Source organism: Nanorana parkeri, unplaced genomic scaffold (assembly GCF_000935625.1).
Source record: "Nanorana parkeri isolate BGI_ZX_2015 unplaced genomic scaffold, ASM93562v1 scaffold920, whole genome shotgun sequence".
Lineage (NCBI taxonomy): Eukaryota > Metazoa > Chordata > Amphibia > Anura > Dicroglossidae > Nanorana > Nanorana parkeri.
Genome location: NW_017307188.1, coordinates 172855 through 185269, shown reverse-complemented (window position 1 = coordinate 185269; position 12415 = coordinate 172855). Strand labels below are relative to the sequence as shown.

At 50.2% G+C, this 12415-nt stretch overlaps 1 protein-coding gene across 1 annotated transcript in view; it reads right to left on the bottom strand.

The window, feature by feature from the left end:
- The window catches only part of CLPP (caseinolytic mitochondrial matrix peptidase proteolytic subunit), an 8623-nt gene extending 3209 nt beyond the window's left edge, over window positions 1–5414 (bottom strand). Inside the window, exons 1-4 of the mRNA XM_018566124.1 lie at window positions 5337–5414; window positions 3162–3263; window positions 2244–2315; window positions 2025–2121 (exon numbers count right to left, since the gene is read on the bottom strand). Of these exons, the coding sequence (XP_018421626.1) occupies window positions 2025–2121; window positions 2244–2315; window positions 3162–3263; window positions 5337–5360 (295 nt within the window). The 5' untranslated portion in view covers window positions 5361–5414. The remainder of the gene's footprint in view (window positions 1–2024; window positions 2122–2243; window positions 2316–3161; window positions 3264–5336) is intronic.
- Between the last annotated feature and the right edge of the window lie 7001 nt (window positions 5415–12415).

Below are 12415 nucleotides of genomic sequence, written 5' to 3'. Positions count from 1 at the left end.
GTGTGGTGCTGTTGATTTCAATGGGTGCCTCATGTGCGCCAAAGATGGGAAAAGTAGCTCATGTAGCAAAATCTGCCCTTCTGTGCGTGTTTTCATCCGTGTGAATGTGCAGGAAAATCATATATCTTCCCAGCTGAGTTTGACGCACCATTAACATGTTCCGTGTTTTTTTGGGGGGGGGGGGAGAGCGAGAGACCCCAGGGGTAGAGGAGGGAAGGAAAACATTGGTGTGTGTATTTCTATGTGGGTGTAGGTGTGGTGAATATTGCAGACACATCAACAGTCCCAGTTTACATTGTATAAAATAAACACACGAACGTCATTAGTACGCCCACAAATCTGGGTTAATGCTCCCATAACCACAGCGGTTACATGAAAGGCTCCAGAAATGAGGCCACTTGTAATGACATCTAAGCTACAAGGCTGCCGGAACTTTCCATCATTTGCAAGTTTTCAGCAGTGCTAAAGTGTTTTACAGGCCCAAGCCAGCACAACAGTCACTGCTCACTTTTGGACTGTTCCTCTCTAACTGACATGCCATCGCACAGTCCAAAATCCCCATCCATTCCCAATAACACATACCGTACATACCAATTTTCTTTGCGTGGCCTTCTTGGATAAAAGAGAGGCCATACTAATCCTCTTTTGTTTTTCACACGATACAGGTTAATCCCTGGAAGCACTTTACACAGTTTAATGATTTTGTTGTGATGGAAGCCAAGGTCAAGTCACAATTCAGTCAAACAAACCTTGTACCCACAAGCTCCATTTTCATAGCCTTACCTCCACTTTGCCGGGTGTCTACATATGACCGTGCAGAACAATAGGCCCAGTGCACTGCACTCAGTAATCAGCCCTCAGTAACAGACCTGGTCACACACACCCCTCCCCTTTCTGCAATGCTGGTCTGTGTGAGGACCAAAGAACATAAGGACTATGGCTGCTATGACCTGTGTTTATGGGCTTTTGCCCATAAACCAGACCCAAGTCATCGGGGACCCTCTGCCTCTTCTGGGTTCGGGCAGCCGGGCACCCTGATGACGGTGCTCCTGAGTAGGACCAAGATGGCGGTGCGGAACTCGGGCTGTGGCAACAGATCGCAGCAGGACAACACTGGATTTGCTGGGCGGCATGCTGAGGCTGCCTACCCCTGGGGTTAGGGGATACTTTTGTGGTTAGATATTGGGAATGGAGTTATTAATGTATAAATAACTGTGTGGGGTAGGTAGGTGTAGGGAAGGTAGGTATGTAGGTGCGCACACATGCTGCAGCTTTATGGCCGAAGGATGCACCATTCAGCAAAGGCTTGGTACTTCCTGTTAGTGACAGAGCCTGTCCACCCCCTTCTTCCTACCATATATTCCTATTGGCCATTGAGGCTTTCCCTCATAGTGATGGGCCAAAAGGATTGCATGGGAGGCGGCAAGGAGCAAGCCGGCTCCGACTCAAAAGTGGCAGAGCTTTTAGGCCTCATTCACACGATAATCGGCCGGCACGTACAGCTCTGTGCTGCGTACACGGCCGTATCAGGCAGCTCCCGGAAAGGACAGGTGCTGTGTGTGATTAGTACGCAGCCCCTGTCCTTCTCTACGGGAGTACGCCGCCTTACGCTCACCCCAAATGCAGGTCTGTATGGGTGCGGGTGCAGACAGGATCCATCCTCTCAGCGTACGAGTACGGACACCCGCACGGACCTGCACTTGGGGTGAGCGTAGGTCGGCGTACTCCCATAGACAAAGGCTATCACATGCCTCACCTGTCCTTCCCGGGAGCTGCCCGATATGGCCGTGCACGCAGCACAGAGGTGTACGTGCCGGCCGTTTATCGTGTGAATGAGGCCTTACCCAATCAGGACGGCCCAGAGGGCAATGAAAGCTGCTCCGGGTATATGCCATTACCTCAAAATGTCTGCTCACTGAAAACACATGATCGGCTCCCTGTAGCAGACATGCCGCTTGGTGCACCAACTTTCCTAAGAGCGGCCAATGCAATGGAGAGAACGGAGGGCGGGGTGGTGTACGCACCTGGGCTGTTGATGTACATGTGAATTGGCTTCTTGTTGCTCTCGGATTGTAGGAAGAGGAGCTGGGCGATCACCAGACTGGCGAGCGAGTCGTCGATCTGCAGAGAGACAAATCACACGGGATTGACGGGAAGTTGATGAGGTGTTGCTATGTGATCACATTGCCTATTTAGCTGCAGCGGCCCTTTAAGAAGGAATTAGAAGTGGCCGGCGGACTCACCGGCCCCATGACGCAGATGATACGCTCCCGCAGTAATCTGGAGAAGATGTCATAGGCTCGCTCTCCTCGGCCCTGGAAAGGAAAAGAGACTGATGACCTTCCTGCGGCAGAGCAGATAGATTTCTATAGGGGATCGTCCTGTCACAGGGACCCTCAAATATCTAAACTGATACGTAGAAAACTACAATGATCATTGTACCCCACGGCATCTACATGTCCATTAGCATGAAATCCTGGACTCTTATCACTTAAAGGAATAGTCCTTTCAATGCTACAGAGGACATTCAATCACGACCGCCCCTTTCATTCATTGGCAGATCTTTCAATCATGGAGGCTTGGCATCACATGTGGGCGTTACCTAGGGCGGTCCGTATGCAAATACAGCCTGTTTGGAACGCCCTCTCTTCCAGACTGACACCCACCCATCAAGTCATTTTGATATTTGCATAACTCCTCCCAAGAGCCGGCCCACTGCCTGCATCAGGACTGAAGGCTCTTGGGAGACGTACTGAGGCAGGGTGCTGGGATGTTTTCAGGAAGCTCTGTACAGCACCCTGCCGGCTCCTCCCACCAGCCATGATCTACCTGCATTGCATAAAGAAGCACAGAGACAGAGTGATGACATCACTGGATCCAAAATAAGAAATTAAAGATGCGACTAGAACGGAAATTGGCGAAAATCCCAAGTGCGACCTTTGCATCTAAAAGCCTCACAATCTGCGCCAAATAAATAAATGGTTCCGAAAATGCGTTGGGCAATGTTTGGCGCAACAGCAATGCACCAAATGGATGATGACGCGTGAGAGTTACACGTTCTACCAGGCGCCAGATCATCTATATGTGCTGCGACACGTGACGCGCCAAAATAAGCTGCCACATGCGACAATTCGTGTGTCTGGTGCCGTGTCTCCACTTACCGTCTGTTCCACCACGATGGGGATAAGAGGGGAGAGTCTGGGGGGGAGCCGATGTAATCTCCGCATTTGAGGTAGCGAGCAGATTCCTTTCAGCAGCGGCCTCTGCGGAACACACAGACACAATACATTACGGCGGGGGGAGGGGTTATTGAATGGACGTTTATCAGAACCCGGCCCTTTAAATGGCAGCTAGCCGGGTACTAACTGGGGCTCTAGAGACACCTTCTAAGGGCCTGTGTTGACGGGCTTTGGGCTTGTGTTGATGGCATCAGATGGGGATCATTCAGAATTCAATGACAGGTCTATGCGACCTGCAGCTCCCCTCCTTCTGACTTGCTTCAGGAGGGGTCCCTTAGACTTCTATAGGCATGCCAAAGCAGTCTAATGCAAACAAAAGCCATCTGTAGAAAATAAATCAAAGCAACTGGACTTGCTGTATGTTTCTTGAAGACGTTTCGCTGCTCATCCGACCAGCTTTCTCAGTTCAGAATGGCTTGTACTCTATTACTAGCCTAATAACACTTGCTGGCTCCAATCAACACCTCACCTCCATGACGTCTCTGACCACATGCCGGTTATGAAAGGCAGATTGTGGATTGGAGCAACATTCACCATATTTATTCTCAGAGAGTTTTGTGTACAAGTCATTCTGAATTGAGAAAGCTGGTCGGATGAGCAGCGAAACGTCTTCAAGAAACATACAGCAAGTCCAGTTGTTTTGGTTTATTTTCTACAGATATACCATGACCTGGAGGAATGAGAACCTTCACAGGCAAAAGCCCTTAGTCTGAATTTGTTTGTATAGCACTCAGTATCCCTGTTTCATCAAAGCTGCAGGAGCATCTTATAGGGGGACTAAGGCATGCCAAAGTGGCCTCTCAGTCAATATCACTGAACGCGTCATTTTAGCATACCTTAAAGTAGACCTTCAGTGCTCAGATTTACTTCAGCCCCCCCACCTTCCCTAGGTAGGAGTGATATGCCCTGCTCCTGCATCCTCCTGGGATATGCACTTAGGAAGCTAAAGGAGCAGGGGCTGGGGGGGGGGTTATGGAAAGCAAACCCGGCCCCATGTCATCAGGGGCTGGTTGCAGAACCTGTAAGAGAGAGTCGGCTCTTGATGATGTCACAGAGGATGGCTACAGGGGGACCTGGGCTGTGGCAGCAGATTAAAGGACAAGGCTGAATTCACCGGGCAGGTGTCCAGTACAACAGGTAAGGGGGGACTGGGGCAAAACAAAGTGCAGGGGGGAGGGGTAAATATCCCTAAGCGCTGGTTAGCAGGACTTAAAGTCTATGTCCAGACAAAACTTTTTCCTTGGCTTTTGGATAGAACGGGGAAAGATTAGAACCCGTCTGCTCTTTATTGCTACCTGAGGCTCTGTCACAGTGACAACGGCTTTACCAAACAGGAAGTGAGGCAAAATCTACAACAGAGGTCAGAAATAAAAGCTGATAATGGTTCCAGCCCTTCCCTGCTGAAAAAGTGATTTCTGCCTGTGTTGCTGATGGAACACTCCTATAATTTCCTGTCTCTAGTCGCCGGGACAGGAAGTGAGGGGAAATCCCCCAGAGAGCAGGACAAATTAGACGGGTTCTAATCCTTCTCCACGCTATCCAAAAGGTAAAATACTGGATAAGTGTCTAAACCGCTGTCAGTTTTGTAATAGCTATCTGTGCATGGTTGGGGTTATTCTCCCTTTTCCTGTGTGATTCCCGGGACAGGAAGTGAGGGGAATTCTCCCCTTTAGGGTACCTGGCAGAAGGATCTCTCCGCCTCTGCTTTTATTTCCGTCTTTGTCTCCGCTGGTGAGATTCACTCACTTCCTGTTGTGACCACTTTAACCTTCATTGTTTTTGTAGCTCAGATGGAGCTTTGCATGAGATATAAACATAAATAATAAGTAAGAAGGATTTGGGGTGCAGGTGGTCAGTTCTAAAAACAAGGGACAGACTGTCAAAACATCCCAGGTAATTAGGGAGACTTGCAGCAAGGCATGCTGGGACTTGTAGTTCCACAGCAACTGGACCGCCCTTCCCGATTGGAGAGCAAGTGTACATTCTATATGACAAGCGTCCCTTTGTGCTATTCACATCATTGACAATACACAGCATAGAGGTGCAGACTGTGCTCCTCTTTTCACCCTTCCCCCATGTGACCCCCGGGTTACTCACTGTCCCCCTGATCAGAAGCTCCATGCTGTCCCTGCTGCCAATGTCTCATGCACTTCAGTTCCAAAATGTCAACTAAATTCCCTAAAACTAAAAGTGTCTGCAGTTGTAAGTCTAGTTATACAATGACGGCCATTGTTCCGGAGACCAAACGACTTGCAACGTAAGGAACCAAACTTGGCAAACATGGCAGCTGCTGTGGAGACACAGACAGAGAATAAAGTTTTGAAGCCGAAGTCAGGGAGGAAATGACGTCAGGAAAACATAACAGGGTGCCGCCATGATGACAGGTTTCCAGTACTTGGTGTCCTTGGCTTTAGAGGGCTATGTAATAATAATAATTATTATTATTATTAGTTACCCATAGCAACCTATTTGTTATATGACCGTTTGATTTGATTCTTGAAGGTAACAGCGAAATCTCTATTTTGCATGCACTTAAAGAGACCCTGTCACCAGGCCATTCATTTCAACAACTGTCTTCCCATAAGATATATATTTAATGAGGGGAATTGATCAAAACAGGAGCAGACCGAATCTGGAGCAGTTGCCCATGGCAACCAACCAGCTTCTCTTTTCAGTTTGTTCAGTTAAGCTGTGAAATAAAAAAAGAGAAGCTGATTGGTTGCCATGAACAACTGAAACATTGTAACAAGTCATAACTAGGATTGTAAGCTGTCACGAGCAGGGCCCTCCTAACCCTATTGTACTGAAATTGTATTGTAATTGTAACCGTCTTCCTCCATTTTGTAAAGGGCTGCACAAACTACACTATATAAATCCTGTATAACAATAAGACTGCAGCAGGGGGCTGATCTGTGTCAAGATTTGAAAAACACAGACAAGAATTGCACAGTTACTATCTCTTGTAAGACCCCCATTCACATGTCCGCCGTCCGTTCCGTATTTGCAGGAGATCTCCTGCTGAGTCAGATCAGAATGAACATGGATGTCACATATATGACATCAGTGTCCATTTAGAAATTATCTCCATCTTGGGATGCAGTAAAAATTGGACCCACGTAATCACTAAGGGTGGCCAAATGTGTGTCAGCTTAAATCCGCCCATATCTGGTCAGTAAAAGAGGACCCGGAAGTAGGCAGATATAGGTGATGTCCACTTAAATCCGGCCGCCCATAGAGATGTATTGCAGTTCGGTTACGGGTCAGAAATGTACTCACGGACCTGCATTGCGGAAGAGGCCGAAGGGCCTACATCAGCGGGCTTCTGTTCACTTCAAACTGGTTATTGTATTAAAACTTGCATTCAGCAAAACGGCTTAAAATACGTCAACTGCAGGTCAGAAAGAGGTAAACTACAGGTCAGGAGGAGATCAACTGCAGGTGAGAAGGAAGTCAACTACAGGTCAGGAGATCAACTGCAGGTGAGAAGGAGGTCAACTGCAGATGAGAAGGAGGTCAACTGCAGGTGAGAAGGTCAACTGCAAGATAGAAGGAGGTCACCTGTAGGTAAGAAGGAGGTCAACTGCAGGCCAGAAGCAGGTCAACTGCGGGACAGAAGGAGGTCAACTGCAGGTGAGAAGGAGGTCAACTGCAGGTGAGAAGGAGATCAACTGCAGGTGAGAGGGAGGTCAACTGCAGGTGAGAAGGAGGTCAACTGCAGCTGAGAAGGAGGTCAACTGCAGGTGAGAAGGTCAACTGCAGCTGAGAAGGAGATCAACTGCAGGTGAGAAGGTCAACTGCAAGATAGAAGGAGGTCACCTGTAGGTAAGAAGGAGGTCAACTGCGGGACAGAAGGAGGTCAACTGCAGGTGAGAAGGAGGTCAACTGCAGGTGAGAAGGAGATCAACTGCAGGTGAGAGGGAGGTCAACTGCAGGTGAGAAGGAGGTCAACTGCAGCTGAGAAGGAGGTCAACTGCAGGTGAGAAGGTCAACTGCAGCTGAGAAGGAGATCAACTGCAGGTGAGAAGGTCAACTGCAGCTGAGAAGGAGGTCAACTGCAGGCGAGAAGGAGGTCAACTGCAGGCGAGAAGGAGGTCAACTGCAGGCGAGAAGGAGGTCAACTGCAGGCGAGAAGGAGGTCAACTGCAGGCGAGAAGGAGGTCAACTGCAGGCGAGAAGGAGGTCAACTGCAGGCGAGAAGGAGGTCAACTGCAGGCGAGAAGGAGGTCAACTGCAGGCGAGAAGGAGGTCAACTGCAGGCGAGAAGGAGGTCAACTGCAGGCGAGAAGGAGGTCAACTGCAGGCGAGAAGGAGGTCAACTGCAGGCGAGAAGGAGGTCAACTGCAGGCGAGAAGGAGGTCAACTGCAGGCGAGAAGGAGGTCAACTGCAGGCGAGAAGGAGGTCAACTGCAGGCGAGAAGGAGGTCAACTGCAGGCGAGAAGGAGGTCAACTGCAGGCGAGAAGGAGGTCAACTGCAGGCGAGAAGGAGGTCAACTGCAGGCGAGAAGGAGGTCAACTGCAGGCGAGAAGGAGGTCAACTGCAGGCGAGAAGGAGGTCAACTGCAGGCGAGAAGGAGGTCAACTGCAGGCGAGAAGGAGGTCAACTGCAGGCGAGAAGGAGGTCAACTGCAGGCGAGAAGGAGGTCAACTGCAGGCGAGAAGGAGGTCAACTGCAGGCGAGAAGGAGGTCAACTGCAGGCGAGAAGGAGGTCAACTGCAGGCGAGAAGGAGGTCAACTGCAGGCGAGAAGGAGGTCAACTGCAGGCGAGAAGGAGGTCAACTGCAGGCGAGAAGGAGGTCAACTGCAGGCGAGAAGGAGGTCAACTGCAGGCGAGAAGGAGGTCAACTGCAGGCGAGAAGGAGGTCAACTGCAGGCGAGAAGGAGGTCAACTGCAGGCGAGAAGGAGGTCAACTGCAGGCGAGAAGGAGGTCAACTGCAGGCGAGAAGGAGGTCAACTGCAGGCGAGAAGGAGGTCAACTGCAGGCGAGAAGGAGGTCAACTGCAGGCGAGAAGGAGGTCAACTGCAGGCGAGAAGGAGGTCAACTGCAGGCGAGAAGGAGGTCAACTGCAGGCGAGAAGGAGGTCAACTGCAGGCGAGAAGGAGGTCAACTGCAGGCGAGAAGGAGGTCAACTGCAGGCGAGAAGGAGGTCAACTGCAGGCGAGAAGGAGGTCAACTGCAGGCGAGAAGGAGGTCAACTGCAGGGGAGAAGGAGATCAACTGCAGGTGAGAGGGAGGTGAACTGCAGGTGAGAAGGTCAACTGCAAGATAGAAGGAGGTCACCTGTAGGTAAGAAGGAGGTCAACTGCGGGACAGAAGGAGGTCAACTGCAGGTGAGATGGAGGTCAACTGTGGGACAGAAGGAGGTCAACTGCAGGTGAGAAGGAGGTCAACTGCAGGTGAGAAGGAGATCAACTGCAGGTGAGAAGGAGATCAACTGCAGGTGAGAAGGAGGTCAACTGCAGGTGAGAAGGAGGTCAACTGCAGGTGAGAAGGAGATCAACTGCAGGTGAGAAGGAGGTCAACTGCGGGACAGAAGGACATCAACTGCGGGACAGAAGGAGATCAACTGCAGGTGAGGAGGTCACCTGCAAGACAGAAGGAGGTCAACTGCAGGTGAGAAGGAGGTCAACTGCAGGACAGAAGGAGATCAACTGCAGGTGAGGGGGTCAACTGCAAGAGAGGAGGTCAACTGTAGGTCAAAAGGAGGTAATGGTAATGGCGTTGACACAAGCCCATAGGCCACCGGCACTATGGTGGTTACTCCGGTAAGCCGGTCGTTGCACCTACAGACGGGCTCAGTCATTAGTTCCCCATACACATTACAGCACACGCTTTGTCCATGTAGCCTATGACGGTGTGCGGTATCGTGTTCCGTGTCTGGTCCACATACAATATAAGGAGGTTGTTTGTTTTGCATATGACTAATTTTATCTTATCTCCTCGTTCCAGCTCCACCCTCTCTCCACCCTGGTCCATTGTGCGCCGCTCACTCTTTGCCCCTGGCTTTTGTGTTGCTGTTTTTGTTGCTGCATATTTTAGTCCTTTGTCTCCCGGGGTGAGTCACAGACAACACAAACTTTACTCCGCGCTGACATTTCACACACACACCTGGAAACACATTCCTTCACTCCCTTATCCCTGAGTACCGAGACGGGACATGGATGAGGTCACCACACAGAAAGGATGACTTATGACTCCCGGCTTTCAACCAAGACGGCCAAACAAAGCTCTCGATGGAAGCCGAAACCACTCGAGATGGTTCAGAGCTGTGCGTTTTGGTGTTCTTTGTTGCCAGACCATTCTCTTCAAGAACATTCTTCCCATTATATGAGCATTTCATGTACATTATATATCTGTAAAGCCTCCTTTTGTGTACACCAGGGGTGGCGATCCTATGGCACGCGGGGCCCTCTCTGCTGGCACCTGGACCTAGGTTCAGATTAACATGGACGCTCCTGAAGATATGCCTGACCGTCCTGAATCGTCTCAGTATGCGATCCGGGGCGGCCACAATCAGGCAGCGGTACCCCTCTAATCCGGCATATTAGAGGCCACTCGCTGGGGCTTCTCAAGGCACTTATATCCCCCTGAGAGCCCGCACGGCCCTCCTGAGAGCCCGCACAGACCACCCAACAGATCGCAGAGCCCACCTGAGAGTCGCACAGCCCCCATGAGAGCCCATACAGCCCCCCTCAGAGCCCGTACAGACCGCCTCAGAGCCACACAGCCCCTGAGAGCCCATATATACCATCTGAGAGCCCTTATAGACCGCCTCAGAGCCGCACAGCCCCGAGAGCCCATATAGACCATCTAAGTGCCCTTCTAGACCCCGTGACAGCTGCACAGGCCCCCTAAGAACCCATACAGCGCCCCTGATGGCTGCACAGCCCCCCCCGAGAGCCCGCACAAACCACCTAAGTTGCAATTGCAGGGTTGGCACTTTGAGATACATAAGCTGGGTTAGTGATCCAGTTTGGGCGCTCGGGCTCAAAAAGGTTCGCCATCACTGGTGTAGACTTCCAAAAGTCCTGAGACTGGTGCTGGGTGCTGCCATCTTGCATGTGATGCTAGCAGCCCCAGGAGACTCAGAGCTGTCACTCAAGTCTATGGAATTCCCCTTTGATTCTACCCTGCAGCTACATAAAATGTTATGTAGGGGGGTGAAGGGATGGACGAAGGAGCTGGGCAAGCATAGAGAGGATTTAGACACCCCCAGTAGAGGAGAGGGTTATGATGTGCAAGTAGGGAGGGGGCTGTGCAAGGGAATTGACTCTTCCTGAAGTATTCAGATTTTCTAGCAAGTTAAAGGGCTCGTTGCAAAAAGTCAAAACGCTGCTAGTACTCATTGTTGCTGAAACATTTTAAGATGGTGACAGGTTCTCTTTTAAGCAAATATTTGCTTTGTCCATGCAAAGCAAAACAACAGGTTCACTTTACTGTAGACCTCCACAGGCACATGTACTTCCTTTCCTTTAGTTTCTCTGGTGCTCCAACTGGAAGGGAAAGGAAAGCATTGTGTAAGCTACTGGTTGCCCGAGTCGTAGATCCTACAAGGCTATGGACTCCAAGCATGGGAGGACTGGGAACCTTTGGCCTGGGTGGCATAAAAAAACCAAGTGGTCCTATTGTGGAAAATGTATCTTCGCTAAAAGAACATTTAACGCGCAAAGTGTGCCATGGTGGTGCAGTGATTGATGGTCATGGTGAAAGGTGGGAGTTCCTAAAGGACATGGACTATTGTGACACGCCTTCTCACCATCTCCTAGTGCCAGCTTCTTGGCATTCGGTCATATGACATCTCAGAACCTTCAAGGAAGTTGGTGCTGGAAGATTTCCTTCTGTCAGAAGCTGACTTGAAAAAGGGGCAGGCAGCTATATAATGACCATCATGTTTCACGGACTGTAGGTTCTGTTTGATTGATGTCTGAACGGTGAAGTATCTCCACTGTGGGCAACCAGCCCAACATTTCTTATTAGTTCTGGCACAGTGGGCAATTGCCTTCCTGCTTTCCCAGCCCAGTCGTCCCCTGACTCCAAATGTCATCACTGATTGGCCTAGCACATGGTCACTTGGTTTGAGTCACAAGCTTCTCTATATCCAGAAGTACCAGGTATGTCCTTCAGCTTCCGGTGCTGAATGGAGTGGTGGGCAAGTGAGGACAAGGTAAGTATACACTGATAAGCTCTGAATGCCAGTATGATGTTGTCACTTCCCAGCTCTCAGTGTCCTTTGTTAAATGGATGGGCCTGCAGGTAATGTGTCTGTGTGAGACTACCATGCAGGCATCATTGCTTCTTGGGAGAGATGGGGCCACCTTTTGTGGGATCAAAGAGCTTATCTCCTCTAGGGGTGAGGTAGTGAGTTCTCATGGTTGTGTAGAGCTGCTGTCTCTAGGAGGTCGGACACTAGGCAAAGCAAAAAGACATCACCCCACCCAGCGGCTTTTCCCCGCATGTGCACAAAAAAGTCCAACTTTGCTCTCTGAAGAGCTAGAACATCTCTCTCCAGCCCTCTGGGATTCAGGCTTTCCAGCCATCTGGTCTTTGGTCAGTACTTTAACAAAATGAGGATGTTGCAGCTTTGGTGGATGCCAATTTTGGATGGAGATTCCTACAGGCGGCAGTGTGACCTGGTCACACCATGATCTTGAGCGTTGCCCTTGTCTTGTGTTTGCCCACTTTTCTTCTTGGGACGGCTCTTGAATGTCCCATCCTTGGTGAATAACTGTGCCCCCCAATGAGTGCTGAGAGAAAAAGGGATTATTTTGTACTCACTTTAAAATACTTTTCTCCAGTAGTTCATTGGTGGACAGAGATCCCGCCCCTTCATGTTAGTTAATTTCCTGTTGTTGGACCATTTATGCTGTTTCTTGGGAAGGTTGTCTCTCCATTTTGCTCACTGCATGCTTCTCCTGAGCTTGTGAAGCATATGCAGGGGTGTAGCTACTATGTAGGGCTGTGGACCTTTTTGCTTTGACTAGTGTCCTTGAGTTGGCAGCTATACCCAATCACAGAAGTCTAGAACAGACTTTCTCAACTAGGGTGCTGTCAAATGGGGTGCTTCCTGATGAGAAGGAGGCCTCTGATGTGAAGGGGGCTTCTGATATGAAGGGGAGCTCCTGATGTTAACAGGGGGGGGGGGGGGGGGGGGGGGGTGTTGTGGTGGGAGGGGGTT